At 43.9% G+C, this 19,245-nt stretch overlaps 1 protein-coding gene across 4 annotated transcripts in view; it reads right to left on the bottom strand.

The window, feature by feature from the left end:
• The window catches only part of ARHGAP32 (Rho GTPase activating protein 32), a 262,702-nt gene that overhangs the window by 162,252 nt on the left and 81,205 nt on the right, over nt 1-19,245 (bottom strand). For all 4 annotated transcript variants that reach the window (XM_075116400.1, XM_075116397.1, XM_075116398.1 and 1 more), the window contains exon 2: nt 941-1,049. In XM_075116400.1, coding sequence (XP_074972501.1) covers nt 941-1,048 — 108 coding nt within the window. In that variant the 5' untranslated portion in view covers nt 1,049. The remainder of the gene's footprint in view (nt 1-940; nt 1,050-19,245) is intronic.

Below are 19,245 nucleotides of genomic sequence, written 5' to 3'. Positions count from 1 at the left end.
AGAGGGAAAAACAGGAGCCACATCGCCGTAAGCAATCTCAGCCGTGCTGCTGGACTGCCCGCCCCTCAAGAGCACCACCGCTGTCCTGGAATATTCAGACCTTCCCCCTCTCCAAGGTCTGTCGCAGAAGGCAATTTCCTCTTAGTATGCTAATGAGGCAATCTAGAAAATCTGAAAATAACAAGCAAGACACAACTTCCAGATGTTCCTATACTGAAACAAGGCAGGTCAAACTTCTGTGAGGTGAGATAACGTCACAAAAACCACCTGATCAGATTGCCCTATTCGGCTGCTAATGAAATACCACCTGACCTTCCAAACTCAGCAAACGCTAGATGGAGTTGGGAAAGTGGAACTGCAGGCCCTTTACTCACTCATTTAAAAAGAAAAACAAACATATCAAGGCAGTACAGTTGTCTGTGGCCCACTGCCCACTCGTAGTGCCTTCCGTAAGCACAAGAACAGCACCTTGGCGGTTGCTTTTCTGCAATTCAGTTCCCTCTGACGACAGGTTAGCTTCCAGGCTGAGGTTTTATTTCTCTACATTTAGCCAGCATTTTGCTAAGATCTTACTCTTCCACAGTGCTGCATGCTTCAAAGAGCATGTTTTTACAAGAAGCTCCCTTCATGCTCAAAAGCCATGCTGAAAAAGAGGTTAATGCAGACTGAAAATCGTTGTGACATTATGGACCTTTTAATTGGTTACTAGACCTGCTTTGGGGCACATATTAATAGGGCAGAAGCGTTATGCATGCTCCTCCTTTCTCTCCTTGACAAACTGCCAGAGGAAGGAAAGTATTTTGGTCTTGCCGAAAGTACTATGCAATCCACTTAAAAATCTGAAACTCAGGGAACACAAATCAACGCATAACTGGAATGAAAGAGTAGATTGTTCAGAACCAAAAATAACGTGTATAGAAAATGCAACAAGGTGTTTTACCATAGCACTGAGAGTCTCCTCCCAATCTGGCCTCTCTCTGGGATGGATGCTTCTCTGAAGCTCTGGCACAAAGTCATCTTCTTCTGTGTGTACAGAGGACTTCATCATTCTGGAAAGGAGGACAGAGAGGTTTGATACTCAGTGACAGTTTCTGGGTAATTGCACATACAGCCTGTCACGGTGCAAAGGTACGCGGCTCATGTGACAACAGAAATGCTTTTATAAACCCAGAAATCTTACAGACTTCGAAGTTTCTCTTATTTCCTCATTATATAAGAAGGACAAGAGTGTAAATCTGGTGGAGAGAAATCTGCACCTCCTAACCAGTCGATGGATCATTTTGTATAATCACGGCACAATTTGCAAGTCTTAAAACACAGAAAAATATGGAGGAGTAAGTTTCAGTCCATTTCAAAAAATTGCTTATATTGCCCACGCAAACAACATTAGCCTTATAAAAATAAATACACACATTTGATTCCTTAGTTTTTCTATATCTTTTGCCTAAAACACAGCAGTTTCCATATCTTAGCCGCATCTCAAGGCCTGAGCCATCAGCTCTCATAGTCCTTACTGATCCTATCTGAAGGGCGAGCACCTTCAACCGCCCCAACTCTGCAGGGATGCGCTCAAATCAGTCTCCTTTTACCAAGGTAAATTTATCTTCAGGTAAGGAGCTGTCTTTTAAATACCCTACAGTATATTTCAAGCCTGCACAGAGATCAGAGGTGCAAAATCAAAACGTAGAAAGTATTCATGAAAGCCCCTCAGCCTACCCTTACGACATATCCTTCTGCCGTTACAGCCAGAGCGCGCCAATACACAGCGCACTTGCAGGCCGCGTACGTGTGCCTCTGCGGGGATTACGGTGCCCACGTGAAGCACCAAAGGCCCGTTGAAGGTCCGGTATTATCCATTCCGGTTTCATTAAATATGAGGTTCAGGCAGGCTTTTATTTTATTAATAGATCACCATTTATTTATTTAGGGTAACCATTCTGATACTCCGCTCTGCATACGGCAGGGCTGGTCTCGCTAGACATTAACTGTGCTGATTTATGCATCGTTTGACCGAAACGAGCATGGTGAAAGGCATTTAAGAAAACCCCTTTGCTTCAGATCAAGAGCTGAAGTTCTGAAACCCCTACAGGCTGTGTGCCACAACGTGGCTGGGCCAAAGCATTTACCTCTCCTTTGTACTCCACCTGAGAGTTGAGAATGAAGTAATTAACACTTGCAGTAATAGCATGGCTGGGTTACAAGATTATACCCCATATAATTTTATACCTAGCTTTCTGATCACATTTCTGCTCTAATAAAGACCATATCCCAGAGAATACGGGCCTCAAAACCAAAAGCCATAACACCTCAGGCTAATGCTGCTAAATGGTTCCATGTGCCGTTCCCACCGTCAACATCCCCAACCCCTCGAAAGCAGGCCGTCCCTAACGAGGCAAAAATATACACCTACATGGTGAAAGCTGCATATAGCTGAAAAAAAAGTTGCATGAAAATACCAGGATTTAGAGGGTAGAGGTGCAATGCCAGCTCAGGTGGGAGACTCCACCTCTGCAACGCATGCGTTCAGAAGAATTTGTTTTTTGTAAACCTGAAAATGTGTTGCTCAGAGAGGCGGCTCTTTCATTTCTCCTTTGCATATCAAGAATGAGAAGATTTGGCCTGTTTCTCGCAACCCTAGCTCCACCACACAAGTTTGCCACTTATTTTAACTCAAAGTTGAGACCTGCTGGTTGCAGAGAGAACCAGATCGTGCAACTCAAAGACAAGAGATAAACTGAAAAAAAAAAAGAAAAAGGTATATTTTTTTAAATCAACCTCATGATTTTGAAAAAGGCACAATAAGGCTTTCCTCAGGATTGCTAGATGTTTGGGTTTGGCAATGCAGCATTTACTCTAACGCCATCCACCGATGGAAGGACAGGAAGAGTAACACCATCCAGATGCCCCTTTCTACACCACAGTTAAAGCAAACAGCTTATCCAAATGGATGCTTTCTCAGTTTAGAGACTTGAAAACAATGAGATTCAATTTACATCTTTATCAGTGCTTTGGATTACAAATGCATTTACTACACAACTCCTCCTGGATTTCTCATCAGAAGTCTGGTTTCCTTTTGAGAGGCAAATTCTCTGAATGTCTAAAATGTTGCCAGTAACACAGGGCTGCCCAAGGACACAACTCGTCCTGCCATTAGGTACGTCACAAGGTTTGACTATGCTCTCTTCCAAATTAGAATCATAGAATCACGAAATCATTAAGGCTGGAAAAGACCTCTCGGATCATCAAGGCCAAGCCCCAACCCAACACCCCCAGGCCTCCTAAACCATGGCCCCAAGTCCCACGGCTACACGGTGTTTGAACCCCCCCAGGGACAGTGCCTCCCCCACCTCTCTGGGCAGCCTGTGCCAGGGCCTGACCGCTCTTTCAGTAAAGAAATTTTCCCTAATATCCAACCTAAACCTCCCCTGACGCAGCCTGAGGCCGTTCCCTCTCGTCCTGTCACTGGTGCCTTGGGAGCAGAGACCAACTCACCCAAAGCCCCTGACAGGCTGTTCAGGTTCAATATAAGGCAGGCACTGCTTTCTAGAAAATTTACCACACTGAACCTACACAACAGGAGAGAGCAGAGATGGGTAATTAAGATTACAGAATAGGTGCACACGAACGTGCTATATGTATTACACAAACTCCACGCTTAGCCTGGTTACAGTGAATGTTATTTATTCCTGGGAAGATGCTTCAAATACCAGCGCTGCCTGTGGTGGTAAGACCGAGTGCAGAGGAGAATATGTTCGATTTTAAAATAACCTTGGGAGTCAGGCCCATGTTCTGGGTCTCTACCCTCACAGTGGACAAACATGGATGTCATAGTACCCGCTCATTTTTACTAGTCCCCAATCTACTTACCTACATTATTTGTTTAATCTGATTATGCCTATAAAACTCCACGATAAACTCTTTCCAAACACTTCCCACTGAGAGCCTGAAACACGGTCCTATTATTCTTGCTATTGAAGGTGTTCCGGACTTTCACTAGAAATAAGAGAAGCTCTGTGTGTACAATTGCATATATAAAACAGTCAATTCTCTGAGCATTTGCCAGACTTGTTCAAAGGAATATTCTACCACTGCTGGAAATTAAACACTTGCCACAGTACCACAGAAATATTGGAAATGATACCAAAGGTTTTCTCTCTAACACCATTATAAACACTTGATAACCCTCTGCGAACCCTTATTAATCTTTAACGGTAACCATTAATTCTATGCCATCTGAGACAAGAGACCAAGGAAGGCTGAAGAAGCTACAGGTAATATTAGTCCCTTATCTAGTAAGTCTAGTGGCTTTTTCCTCCCTGCCTCTGACCTGGATGAAGGCAAATAACCCTCTGAATTAGGAGCAATGAAATATAGGCTGGAGTACGGCCAGATGGGGGGAAGAAGAGGAGGAAAAGCAGCTACTCCAGACAGTCCTGTTGTTACGCTACTTCAGTGGACTTCACAGGAACGCCGCGTTCTCAAGGATGATACAGAGAATGAAACCAAAGCTCAGGGTCTCTGGGAAAGCTGTCATGAAATGACTCACAGGACTGGCCCCCATCCGCAAGAATGCTACTAAGTGTTATTTCTTCATACACCCTCATCTTCTGGACTTTCTGCAGGAACTCAGCCGTTCGTTTTCAAAGACGCAGCCCTGTACTTTGTTGGGAGGCCCATTATAAGCCCCCAAATGAGAAACCGATGAGAGTGTAACTGGGAGAGAGCCACATTGGTTCCAGTCTCTGACAGGGTTGTCAAAAGTGTCCTCTGGGCATGTAAAACCTTAGAGCCACGCAGCTGGGGGAAGGAGCTTTCCCAGCAGTCAGACATCGCGATTTCCCCTGGCCTCACCCTAAGATGAGCCTGGAATATTATATCTACGTATAATCATATACACACATTTTATATGCATGTATATTATGTATATTTGACATTATTTTAGTTTATAGAGCGAATAAATAGCACAACGTACAAATGACTGATTCACCACGCATGTCAAGCTGTAACAAGACTAATTACCTTATTTCTGCCATGGGTTCTTCTTCATGGGAGGTGAAAATACCTAGAGTCCCACTGGCACTTCTACAAAACACCAACACGTCCATTTTGTAAACGTGAAAGGCCAAACAAATTAAAGAAGCTGCTCTGTTCCATAAGGCCTATATTTGGCCATTTCATGGAGTTGTAAATGACTGAAAATTCGCTGCAAAATTTAATACTAGCCATAAGAACAGAAATACAACTTTATTTAAAATGCCACTTGTTCAGCTGTTTAGCAGCTCTGAATGCCCTTCAAATGAAATCTGACACCATTGTATTAATAAAAGTTCTGGCTGTGCAGAGGCCATTAAGCAATCTCTCTTCAGATGAATGAGTCTTTCTTCATTGTAAATTGAGAGTCAAATGTACTGGAACAAATGTTTACAGGACATTTCACAAAAGGCACAGCCCGCATTCACACCCATTCTTTAAAGTTCTCTGGTAGGTCAAGTTGATGAATCTCAAGTCAGAGCTTGTACACCTGCACATGACACAACTGTATCAAGAAAGCATCTAATGTCCTTTTCCTGGTCCTTTTTTCCTTTTCCTGGTCCCGTCATTTACGCTGCTTATCAGGAATTAAAACATTTCAGTGCTGTTCTCCTGACTGGGCTCCCCTATGGTCCTGTGCTACCAAGCATTACGTCTGCACACACCAAGGAGCGTATTGCAATGCCTCACAAGGCAGAAAGAACCTCCAGTAGGTAACCAGAGGTGCTTTAGAGCATGAGTAAATTCATATTCAGCTCGAATGTCCATAAACGCTACTGCTATGTTGTGTTTATAATAGCGTAAATACTAACAATGACTCTCCCTGTGGGTTTGAAGGAGGCCCGCATCCCCAAATACGACGTGTTTCCACACTTCCGTTCGCGTGAGGGAGAGAGAGTCATAAAAAGTGGTTTTGTGGAAAGAGATCCTTACATTAAACAGGGGAGGGAAAGGACAGAAGCTATTAAAATATTGTGGGATTCCGACAAGAATGTTTGTTCCCCTTATTTAGGTGCTTTGGCACATTCCAAGTCCCAGGGTAGACCACAGCGGTAGGTGTAACACAATTGTCATGGACTTTGGTGTCATCTAGATGTTGATGACACGCAGATTAATAGCTCTCCTCTGGGAGGACTTGAGGGTGCTGACAAATTACTTGAAAGCCATGGGCTAGCATGGAAGCATGAAGCACTTTGAATGTCAGACTCCTCATATCAGATAGTTAATTGTTTGCTTGACAGACACTCATTTTGGACTGGCTATATATTTTTTAAATTAAACGCCAAGCGTGATCTTTAGGTTGTGCTCCTCCATGGGGACATCGGGCATTTCAGCTTTCCTTGCTGCTTCTTCCACAAATGACTTTTCTTTCTGACCTCAATTTAAGAGGTGAGAGCCGATGATAACTGGTTTATTAGTTTATTATTTATATAACATTGTTGTTGTGCTTGAAGATTCCTCAGCCAATGCAAAAGCACAGCTCTGCCCTACAGAATCAATGATTCGAGAGGATTTAGAGCTCCACAGAAAGTGATGTTTTCTGAGAGAGAAATTTTACCCAAAAAGCCAAATCAAAGTGAGGCCTGCACTGACAGCAATCTACACTGAAAACCAATGAGCTTCAAACACTGTCTGATAAAAACTGGTATTTATGCCACTCAAACAATTTGCACAAAAGGCCAGAATAACACAGTCTTTACTGGGGCACTAAATAGGAACTACACCGTGCACCCACTTGGCTCATCCTCCCTGCTCCTAGCATCCATGTTTGTCTTCTATAAGCACTCTTCAGTGCGACATCGTTAACAGACACCGCTCAGGGAAGGGGACAACAGCAGAGACAGCAGTCACGAGAGAATTGCGACGCAGAACCGCGAGTCCAAGAGTCAGAAGCAGGGCTGCTGGGCAGCATTACAAGAACGAATGAGATATTTCATAGACAAATGAGATTTGGGGTTACTTTAGTCTTCAGGACTTCACTCCAGGTGAGCCACGGTGCCGAAACCTTAAACTAATGCCGAGCACATTCATCCTTACGGCGTAGCATAACACCCTGGATGCAGCATCCCTGTCTCTCCTGACATAATCAAGTACAGAGTTTCCAGAGTTTAATCCCATAACTCTCGGTCACTGCATGGAAAGGTTAAGCCAACAGTGAATCAACAGAGATACACCTTGCAAACCCTGCTTTAGAGGCTTTTAAAGTAACTTGATCAAGATGAGGAGTCACAATGCTGCAAAGAAAAAAATATGTAAAGAACTGCGGATGTCACTGTACAATATATGAGAGCAGAATTAAGACAACTCTTCACATCATACCGGTTGCCCCTCATCACCACGAGGAAAGGCAGACAAACTAGGAAACAAGAACTGAGATCTGGCCCAAAGCTTATAAACACTTGGGCAAGAAGTTGGAATCAAGTGAGAAACACGGACACATCTTCACTTCTGACCTCAGACTTGCACCACACACGCGCAAAAGGAAATGGCATGAGAGAGGCGGGAAGAAACCAAAATGCACATACCCTTCCCCAGCCCAATTTTCCAAGTAAACTCTGTGTCCATGAAATTAAAACCAATACAGTGGAAAGGAAGAAAATAATCATGCAATATGGAAAGCAGAGATAGCTCAGGAGCCTCAGGAAAAACGAAACAAGAGATGGGAACTGAAGGCTGACAGTCCTGACCTGAATGAGGATTTAATTTCCCAGGTTTTAAGTCAGCTTTGTCAACACCTTACTGATTACATTATGTCCATCTGTATTATATAAAATGAGATTTCTGAAGTCTGTCTCAAGGATCACACAAAGGGAAGATAGAACAGACCTACAAGGTCAGCTTAAAGCACACCTCATAAATAAACGAATGGTAAATGGATTGTATTTAATCCTTGACCACAAAATGAAAACCTGGCATAACTAAATGGTTTACTGTGATTGATTCTACAAAGTTGAAGGCTGTAATTGCTACTTTTGATGGGAGCTCATCGTCAGAGAGCCAAAATTCAATTGTTTGGGAAGCCACCGCACAAGAAAAATTGATAGAGTAACAGTATATTACAGTAAGAGAATACTTCAAAAATCAAATATTTGAATGGAATACCACTCAAATATCAGGAAGCAAACTAAATCTCTCTGAATTACTCCATGCACCACCTGTGATAAGGAGGAATTATTTATTGCCTAGTTTTAAAAGTTTAGATCAGTAGTTTTCAACTTGTGGGCTGTGGATCTGCCAGGGTCTGAGAACTAGTACGGTGAAGCTGAAAGACAAAAAAGTTCCCTGCTGCTATGCAGCTATTTGGTAAACTGCACCTTTCAAGGAATGTCGTGCCTTGCAGGCAAATTTGTACGTGTGCCCAAATGAAGAAGGCTGGAAATCACCAAGCTATGAGACTAGAGGTCTTAACAGGATGATCGCTATTACAAAGACAGAGTAATTCAATTTTACCCATTGTGATTGCTTTCAAAAACTAATAAAGTATATTATAGCTACAAAGATAGTTTTAAAATACTTTACAGTATCACAATTTCTAGTTTTTCCCATTTTCAAATTCCACATTCAGTCTGGTAAAACCGTACCCACACCCAGGGAAGGAGAGGTCAGAGACCACCAGTGTACTATGACATATTTGAATCAATGAGGTCCCTTCCAACCTGTGACTCTGTGAACCCTGTGACCCACAGCACTGATTATTGTTGTTCAACTCTAGGAGGCATTTTACAAGGTCAGAAAAAAACCACTTCATGCATATTTTTAGCTCTGGAGTTTCTATTCCTACAAAATAGTTTTTTAAAGAAAAAAATTACTTTGCCACTTGATGTGCATCACCACCTGTTAAATTAGATTCTCGGCTGCCTGTAGGAAGAGAACTCTTTCTCTGAGGAAGAAAAGAACCCTCTTTCTTTTTTTGCATTGACCTTTCATTTAAGAATATATGACATTAGAAAAACATTTTTAAAATGAAAGGAAGTTTTAAATAAAGACCTTTTTAAAATCAGCAGTACCACTCAATTTTTAAAAATGCCAGAGTGGACATGTTAGCTCTTCCACTGGTAATATACCAGTGAATATACAGAGGAAGCAGAGAAGGCCAATAGTACTGGAGAGATTAATTAACTTATTGTTTTCTTGCCCTGTTGCAACTCTCTGGACATGCTTTAATGCAAGCTTCAGTAAGTCAGACAGTTAAGCTATCTTTGCTCAAGGGTTTAATTGAGTGTTCAGGCTTCAGAATATCCGTCTTGTTTATTAATTTGCAAGATTATTTAAACTGCATTTTCTGAGCTGCCAAAGAAAGTTGCACGAACAAGATCAGTTCACCTGGAATTTAAAACCTGTGGGCGCACGTGGGCTGGCTGTCCGGGTGACCCACCCTCCTCCACCCACCATGGTAGTTCCACCAGCAGGACCTCGACACGACCGATCAGGTTGCAAGTACCTTCGAGGTGTCCAACAGCTAACCGCTGAGGAGATGCTTTCCACATCCATTGAGGGGTAAGGAGGGATGCTGGGACAGGAGAAGCCAACAGCACACCATAAACCAAAACCTGTGAGTTTCTATCCCTCAAACCGAAACATGGATCTCTAGGTAAACTCTAAGATCAACCCCAAACCACCTTCGGTAAATCTCTAAATTTAAAAGCAACGAAGAGCAACCAGGGGTCAACAGACCCATCTCCTTTTACTCTGCTCTTCTGCCAGAGTTCTGGCAGCTTCGTTTACTGCTTCTTGTCTGACCCGGTTGTGTTTCATGTCTCAACTCATTAACACCCATCAAAAAGTACATAAGTACAGAGATATGTACTTCATGCTCTGAAAGGGATTGGAACATGTACTGAAAGCTTTGTTGAACCGGGCTGTAATAATTTGCATTCAGGTTTGCATAACTGGAATTTCTTTAAACACTTTATGAAAAGAAAAAGTTCTTGGAATATTCAGCTTTTACAGGCTCTGAGCCATGTTCTTAGCTATTAAAAAGCTTTACAAAAATAATCACAGAATCCTTATGCTTTTGCATACACTTATTACTGAACAAACCTGCTCTTTTATTTGGCAATGCATAAAAGACATTGTTTTAGTAGGTGCTTGGCATTTTCTTTCAGAAGAACACAGTGACAGTCAATAAAAAAATTCCTCAAGAATAGGTTTCTCTTATCACTTTTGCCCAGTGTAAGAAACGGAATTGTGAAATCACTGCACAATCAGAATCATCGAGCCTTGGCTTGGCTTTCTTTTGTTTGATTCAGGAACAAATATAAAAGTATTAAAGAAAATTGCCTTTAGGGAAAAAAAGTACTATTCTCTCATTTACAAATAAGAAATCACTAAAAGCAGCTCTAAAGCTTCAACACAGGAGGGAGGGAAAGGATGGCTGGTCCTGCCCTTCCTGCCCCACTGGGAAGTCTAAACTCGGGCACCATCAACAAAAATTCTGTGGGCCAGCGGCAGCAGGTTGTCCTGCCTTCGCGCCGCTCTCCCTCCCGCTGCCCGCGGTCCAAACGATCTACACCCCAAGCCTGGCGTAACAGGGCGCAGACTGCTGCCGCTCACCGTCCTCATCCAAACGACGGCACGACAGGTTCCACCTCACCAAGCTCTTACTCCAAACCTGTTCCCTGCACTTCCTTTGCAATCTCCTTTTATTGTTTGCCTTGTTTGTTAAGATTTCATCTCATGCCTTCGCCGCCGCCCAGCAAAAGCCGTTCCAATCTTCGCCGGAGTCTTCGGCATACACCCCAAAACTGCAAAGCACGACCTAAACCTAGCTGCAAGGGCATTCATCTGGGCTGATCTCTCGTTTGTAGTTTGGTGCCAATGCAAAGCCATGGTAAATGTAATCTTTCCTCGAAGAAGCATACACTGGAAAAATGATGCTTTCAGCACATGGAATGATCAAGTGCAATCAACTAATCAGTTACAATTAGCCTCACATGCTGTTAAGTGACAACTGTTCATAACAGGAAACAACATTCAAAACTTGCCCAGTCAGCCAGCTGCTTAGCGGGGAAATCCTTTCACTGACTAAAACATTTATACGGAGCCCATTTCCTACCCAGAGCTAAATTTCCCACCTACCCAACACACCGCAGAATCGGCTGTGGCCACACGGTTTTGCACGGCACGGTTATGGCGCGCTCTGTGGAAGAAGCCAGGGGAATAAACCATCCAAAGCAGACTTGCTAGTGAATACTCGTAAGGAAAAGAACGGAAGTGAACTCTGGGACACCAGAACCTGATTGGCAGAACAAATAAAAGATAAGCATAAGCAAACAAACAGAGAGCAGCTCCAGCTATTCTGACTTAAATAACTAGTCTTAAATGATGGGTGGCCCTTTCAATGGTATTTACAACAGCACTCCTCCCCTACCTGTGCTGCTATCACCCCGTGTCCATGGTATCAACAGCAAAAAGGAGGCTGCTCAGTCCTTTCTACGTCTAGAAATCACTACTAATACATTTCACTGTTATTATTCCTACTGGATTGTTTGTGACCAGCTAAATGGAATTAAATGGAGGCCTACAACTACAGTAAGTCATCAGGGACAGATGTAACCAGGTGGGGGTCATATGGGCATAACATGCGCAAAGCCATACTGTAATTATTTCTCGACAGCAGAGAGATGTTTATCACAAACAAGCAGGTCATTCTGAGGCTAACGCAATACTGGAAGAGAAAAGCACCACCCAGCTGCTAGTCGCGTTTCTGATGCGCGAGGTGAGGATGCGGAAGCGGGAGCAGGGCAGTAAGTCAGATGTAGGGGTGACGACTGGAAGCAGGACCCGAGAGCTGGACACAGAGCAGAAGATGAACGTCTATCTACAGGGGTCAAGACATCTCGCAGTGGTTCAGAGTACGTTTCCATTCCTACCTTGTGCAGAACCAATGCCAGCACTACAAACAGAGCCAGTGCTGATGCAGTCTTTAACAACTAAAAAACCTCTGCTTTGCCCTTTTGGAACAATTTGCAATTGGTACATATCTTTTTGAGTGAATAAAAAAACCCAAACCCAACATACAGGAAAAGGAGCATTGATCTCCCTTGCCTCGAGTTCTCAAGGATACAGCTGCAACCACTACTGTCCCATCATTTCTACCTTCAACACCCACACGCGCATTTTTGGTACAAAAGCATCTGAGCTGGCACGCATGTCTGCTGTGAATGGAAACCCTGCTGCTAGGTTTCCTGCTGCCACGGAGATGAATAGAGAAAGAACAATTAGCCAAGGCTTCAGTCTAATTTATGTTTATTTTTCTTTCTGGAGGAGAGACTGAGAGATGGTACATCAGAAACAAAAACATTAGCTCTAAAGGCCACTCAGAGGATACCGAAACACCATGTGTAACCTATCTTATAAAGGCTTCTGATAATAAGCACTATTGTCTAGTGCCTAGTGACCCCAATTATGCTAAATGCTGTACTTGGGTATGCCAGGGGACTGTAAAATGTCACAGCAAGGACTGTCTACATCAAAGCAGACAAGGTGAGCAAAGAGAATACCTCCATCCGTCTTCAAAGTCCCACAGTAACACAAATAACTTGTCCAGTATTTCAGAGGAAGACTGAGCCTAAAGTACGAAATAGAATCACAGAATCATTTAGGTTGGAAAAGACCTGTGAGATCAAGTCCAACCGTTAATAACTTCAGTTCCGCAGTTCCTAACCTCAAAGACAATTCACAGTAGCACAGCTTTTACCCTAAGGCACATAAATACCAAACACCTTATCAGGGCCTGGAGGAAAAAAGTCAGGACAGAGGGAGAACACCAGCCTCCTGTGCAGCCAAAGGATCACGCACTGCCTCCTCATCCAATCCTTGCCACCAGATGTTCTCGCCCGATGCAGAAGAGAACAAGAGCCCAGCCCAGCTCACCAACAGCTAATTAGGGCGCGCTCTCAGAGCTTACAGTTGCACAGGCTCAGGAGGGTGTCGAAGTCTGCTGTTTCCCAATCTGCGGCTCTGACCACTGCTAAGGCTTTATGCAATACCTCCTCCTCTCCCTTCCCCCGTACCTTCTGACCGAGAGCTGGGGAGAGAAAGCAATAAGCTACGTACAGAAAGACTTCCCGGGAGCACTAAACCTGGAAGTCCTGGGCTGCAGCGACCAGTGTTATCAAAATGCCTGTGCAGCACAGCTTCGAGGCAGCACTTGTAGCCAGCGATGAGGTCTCCGTCACTGCCTAAGAAGTCACGCAAGGGCTCTGCTGCTTCCAAAAGGCACAGCTCTCCATCTCTCCCCAGCCATCCGAGGACCTGTCTTCCCCGTGCCAGCAGACACCTCACATCTCTACAGACACTGCCCTGGAGGAAAAATAAATACATTTTAAAAAGGACTAGCTTTCCACTGGATCAGCAGCAAAGCACACGGCCACAAGAACTCCTGTGGGCCTAATAAGAGCGACAGGGTGGAAACGCCTGGCTCAGCCACGGCACCATTTTAGTTCACCTGCGTCGGGATGCAGGTTCACAAAGAGGGAATGAGTGAGAACTTAACACCCTCCTCAGAGACCTTCATTTGACTTTGGCCAGCCTCTGCCCCACGAAGCCTCACATGGGCTTTTGAAGATCCCAACCTGATGTGGGGGTCTCTTCACACTGCACGAAGAGAATTTGAACATTTATCTTCGCTTTGGAAATGCTGGAGCTGAGGACCTGAGGCTGTAAGGCTGCTGCAATGCTGCATCATGCAACGTCACCCAAATCCTTTGGGAATGCCAGAGCTCAGGAAAAAGAATAGTTAATAACAATTAATTAACTGTGGGGGGAACCGAAACAAATGCTGTGGGGGGGGAAAAAGTGTCAAGCTTCTGGCTTGTTTTTTTTTTTTTTAATTTGAAAAGGAAACTATGAGCAACAAGATATAAGCATAAAAGAAACAACCTGTGACTAAGGACAAGGACATTTTAAAATTAAAAAAAAAAAAAAAGAAAAAAGAAAAAAGGTCAGCCAGGAATCTTCACGCTTTTAAAACAAAACGTATTAATTGCACTGCTGCACAGTTTTGTGGTTTTAGGTAACCTCTTTAATTTTACATCAGGCAGACAAGTCCGTCCCTGAAACAGCAACCCAATTTTAAAGGCATAAGGAAAGGGGGACACAGAAAGAGGAAAAAAGTGAACTACATATTCACAGACAAGTCAAGACTGAAAAGATATTCAGAGAAGAACAAAAAGAGGACCCCATTTCTAACGCATCATAGAGGATGAAAAACATGAAAGGTGTTTAGTTGCCTAAGCAGGTGCCAGCAGTGGAATATATGAAAAAGCAAAAGCAAACAAGGTATTCTGTCCCCTCAGTTAGGAGATGATACGTCTGCATTCGCAGGCTGCCTCTATGTAAGGAAAATGAATAATTTTAAGACGTTAACATTACCACAGGAATAGCAGCTTACTGAGCACAGGACAAATTCTGCCATTAGCACATGCCTCACTCACCCTGATCACAGAGAGATACCATGGGACCATCTGAAAGGGGTTCCGCTGTGCACAAGTGCTTGAAACGAGTGCAGTTATATTAGATGTAGGAGGAAAGAAGAAAGGTACGTGACAAACCGATTCAAGACTCCAGGAAGCAAGCCACACAAATGACTGTTGAGTTGTGCAATGACTCAGCAGGAGGGGGGGAAAGGAAAAAGAAGAAAAAATAGAGCAGCAGATAGGGAAGTGTTTTCCATGAGAAATGATAGCTACCGTCAAAAAATCGGTAACATAAATAAATAGAAACAAGGAGAGTTCCCAGCCTGGAATTCTGCCTAGTCCCATAAGCTCTGTGCACAAAGTTGTTCCTCCTCATCAGCCGTTCGTTATTGCCCTTTGCAGCACACCTGAGCAAGCAGAGGAGCAGGAAACTGAGCTGGCCTTAACCCCTGCCGTGCCGCTACCTCTGCCTGCTTAGGTGCTTCTCTGCAGAGGGAGGGCCTGTCCTGGTGAGCAACATGATAGGCAGCTAAAGCCAGGAGAGAAGGCAGATAAGCACATGGCAGAAAGAAAAGGCTAGTCTGGGGAGCCAGCACAAGGCAGGAGAGAGGCACCCGCCACCTCCTGGCCTCTCCAGCCCACGAACCTGAGGCGGGGACAGAAAGACGACATGGTATTTCTGCACCTCCTCTGTTGTTTTCCTGAGTAACCGGCATGAAATTTAAGGTCCCATTTTACTTGCATAACTTTACAGGACCGCTCTCCCATGTCTGTTGAGGCTCAACAGCTCTCCCTGAAATGGTAAGATTACATTTATTCTGGTAAACATAGATACCGTAGTCCAACCAGATGGATGAGGCAAGTCAAGCTGTGCAGATTTCACTGCTCAGTTTGAACACATTCTCACACTCATTCTCTCCTTTGCAAACCTTTATGCAAATAGCTTTTCAAGAACATTTAATCCTCCGCCCTCCTAAATTACCACTGAAGCATTACTGTCCCCCTTCAGTTTGGAATGCAGCTGCAGGAGAAGCACCGAGGCATTCAGGGAGCTTGAACCACACGGCAAAGTTCACTGAAATTTAAGCAGATGCTCACGTGTTTGCAAGGCTGGGGCAGGAAAAAAAAAAAAATATATATATATCAGGTAACTGTAATTCCTTTCCATCATACCACTTCCTTCTCCTCTGCCTTTTAAATCACTCCTGGCGTGGTTCCACCACTGTAAATTCGACACGGTATCTCTGCCACCATTTTGCTTATGCATCAGGGTCATAAAAGATGAGAGGATGCCAACACCTTCTCTCTGCAACAGAATATATCTGTATAACTATGTTGGCTAAAGCAGGGAACTATAAAGTCAGAGGGGAGGAGGGAAAAGGCCAGAAAATCTGAACAAGGCAGCTGAACAGATAACAGCAGTTAGAATTCTGATGTTCTAAATGCTTGCCATCAAACCACCCTTTATGGCTAAGGCAAGACACTGTCCGTTCCCACTCATGGGAAAATTAAACCCTGCTGTCCTGAGGCAAGGAAAGCTGGGCTTTATGGCTAGCACATGAAAATACACGTATTTGTATAGCTGAACGGCCGCCAATGAGGAATCAAGACGGACCCTGGACTGCTGCGTCAAAATAAGTTACGGTTAAAACCGAGAAGGAATAGTGAGGAGAATCACAACATCTGCAACACCATCCTGGCACCTGTGTCAACATGCGCCGCTCCTCAGCGCCTGGGGCAGAATCCTTACAATTGGGAGGGGAAGTTAATAAACAAGGACAATCCTGCTGAAAATTAGATGCAGCCACTAAATCCACCTTGCAATCCCATTTCAAAAGACCAACAGGAAAAAAAGAAAATTTTGCCCTGAAGTCATTTTTATACTTGAGCCACGGAGCTCCTCACAATTAAGCCAAAATGTTCCTGTAAAATAGCTATTTTTGTTACCCTTGCTTCAAAAACAGTGCAATTAATGCGCAAGGAGACTCGGCGCTGGCTGAGTCACTGAAGCCTGGAATAAAACCCAAGAGTCCTGGCTGCCACCCTTCCTTTGTAATAGCCTTCTCTCCATGAAACGTGACAGCAGACAACACGCTTTTTTACCTCCAAGCCGACAACCTGTTCGCACAGAAGCACACAAAGGGCACCAAAACACAGAAACACAATATTTCTCCCTAGCAGTCCCTCCCCACACAACGACGTACAGTGTGGGGGGGCAGAAGTTACTGGGGAGAGATAACTGGTAGACTTCTCTCTCACAGGTAACACAGCATACAGTGCGTGAATTGGGTTTTTTTTTTTCAGTATGACGAAGGTAACATTTCATTCCAGTTCATATTGCATCACATCAGAAGCTGGAGTATTTCACTGCAACCTTTAATGGTCCTGACTCATGCTGTCAAGTAATAAAATGCCCTCTTGGGAAAATAAATAAATAGACAAATAAAGCCTTAACTGATTTGGTAAAGTACCTACCACTGAAAGCACACTGTTTCATTATTTTTAAGACATTAAAAGGGCTGCAGGTGCAATACGTTAACCTAAAAGGACAGGTGATGAACAGATTTATAGCTTTTTCAGTCTGACAGGAAAAAAAAAGAAGTATGGATCCGCTTTTGAAAGCGGTTGTCTCAAGCACCCAAGGGTAGTCTGGAAAATGAAAGCATTTCTAGTACATTGGCACTTGTGCAGAAAGGCAGGGTAATGAAGTGACTGGGCTATTAGCCTTCCCAGAGAAATGGGATATTGTTGAAACCAGTGCGCAGTAATTTCAGTGCCCAGGCAAATGGTGGTAACCAGTGCCCTTCAGGCTTCCTCCCCCCTCAGTGATCACAGTGATTTTAGAACTGACACCTGCAACAGAGACTTAGTGCATGATGACTAACTCAGCAAAAAGAGAAGGCTGTAAGAGAACAGGTTAAAAAATTTAAAAGGTAAGAATATAGGGAACAAAGGATTAAAATAATAACATATAACACAACTTCCAGGGAACAGAGCAGCCTGACAGACAGCACTTCGGAAAGACTCCTGTTGAGGACTGAGCTTACAGAAGCAGCTGAACAGCTAATGAAACGCCCCCGAAAGCTAGTCGCCCGCTTCTCGCTCCTCTCATCACCTCCTCGCTACTGTAATGCTCGGAAAAGAAAGTTCATCTTGTCGTCAGGCCAGGGAGAACCCCAGGGCAACAAAACCGAGGTCGTAACCATCACCAAACCTTCTTACCGAGGAGGAAAAACACACCTAGAGGGAGAGGGGGAAAGATGAAGAGTCTGAAATAGAAATGGAGAAGAAACAGAACCCCCAGCTTGAAAGAACAGCTGAGGCCCCTTACTTAGGAGCACTGTTTCAGGGCCCATTTACAGAACAGGAGCTGAGGCTTCAGAGCCATGTTTCTGAGCGGGACGCGGACACGGATTTCCTATTGCCACCTCTTGTCTTTTAGACATCTCTCTCTCTGACGCAGGAGGTGAACCTCTTGTTTCATGGGAAAGTTCACTTCCGAGCCGGGCTCTTCTCCCGACTCTCACACAGCACGAGGCTGGTGGCATCCCGTGGGTTATGACTTGGTTATCTGCATCTCCCTCTCGACTCCAATTCCATCCCCAGCCTGACGCTCACGGGCAGCTCACGGAGTGAGACGCTAGTCTATCTGACAGCCCAAGCCAGAGCGCCTTCCCTCCTCCACAGGCTTTTTCCTTCCCAGAGACAAACGAGCCCTTTGAAATGCTTTTTGCAAACTTTGTTCAGAAATTATATTTTTTTTAAATGTTCTTTCCTTGTTTGGCAAAACATTTGCGATAGCTGCCCAAGTTGTTCTTTATGTCTAACAACGTAAAAGAAGAATCATCTGCTCTGTTCTTATCTCTGAAATACATCAAAGTAATCAGGTAATTAGCCAAAGTTTCTTACATTTAACGTAAGACTTCGCAACGTGTTCTGCAAGAAAACTCTTGGCACTTATTTCCATGAGTTTCTTAAGAACCTTGTAGTTAACCATAGAAGTCTTTCAGGCAAAATCTAAATGATCTCTAAATGATATTTATGTCCTCTCCTAGTTTGGTATGCTTTATTTTTCACAACGTAAAGGAACAGGCAATACCATCCACACCTGATGCCCCCCATTATGTCTGGGAAAACCTAACAGGAGGGAGCACAGTTAGTAAAAAACGACAACCTTTTCTGTTCTTGGATGAGAGTGGATAACACCTTATATTCCCATTATGTGATTAAGGCTTTCAACACACTCTTGTTTTACTGTAAACGCAACGGTAATTATACATGTTCTCCAAAAATGGCACCATTTTGCTTCTCCCGCACGTGCGGACAGACCTAATGCGCTGTTAAAAGAGAAAAACATTTCCTACCACACAAAACGCGTTTGCACTTGACACTTTCTGCTAGGCCACACCAGCACCGCGACAACACTTCCCACTTTTTTCGTTGCCGTAAACAGCTAGCGCCAATCGTTTACACGCAAAGCAATGCAGAGAAAACGTCGAATCAAGCCCTTTCTCAGATTTGGTGTCGTCTTTTCCACCAGCGCGCTGCCGCACACTTGCCAGCGCACAGAGAGCTGCTCACGGTCAATTAAGTTCTTTTCCCACACTCAGGATGGCTACGTCGTAATTAAAAGTAGCAAAAAGTATCACTTTTATTAAGTTTTGAGGTTCGTGATGTAGCAAAAGGTACTCCTTGATGTGCACTCTTCTCCTTCCTCTGCGTTTGTACACAGCATTAACGAGACCTGGTTCTCTGATTTAACTAAAAGAGTGGTTCGGGAGAGCTGGGAGAGGGG

Source organism: Phalacrocorax aristotelis, chromosome 22 (assembly GCF_949628215.1).
Source record: "Phalacrocorax aristotelis chromosome 22, bGulAri2.1, whole genome shotgun sequence".
NCBI lineage: Eukaryota > Metazoa > Chordata > Aves > Suliformes > Phalacrocoracidae > Phalacrocorax > Phalacrocorax aristotelis.
Note: the sequence above shows the minus strand (reverse complement) of the source record. Positions and strands in the feature narration are given on the sequence as shown.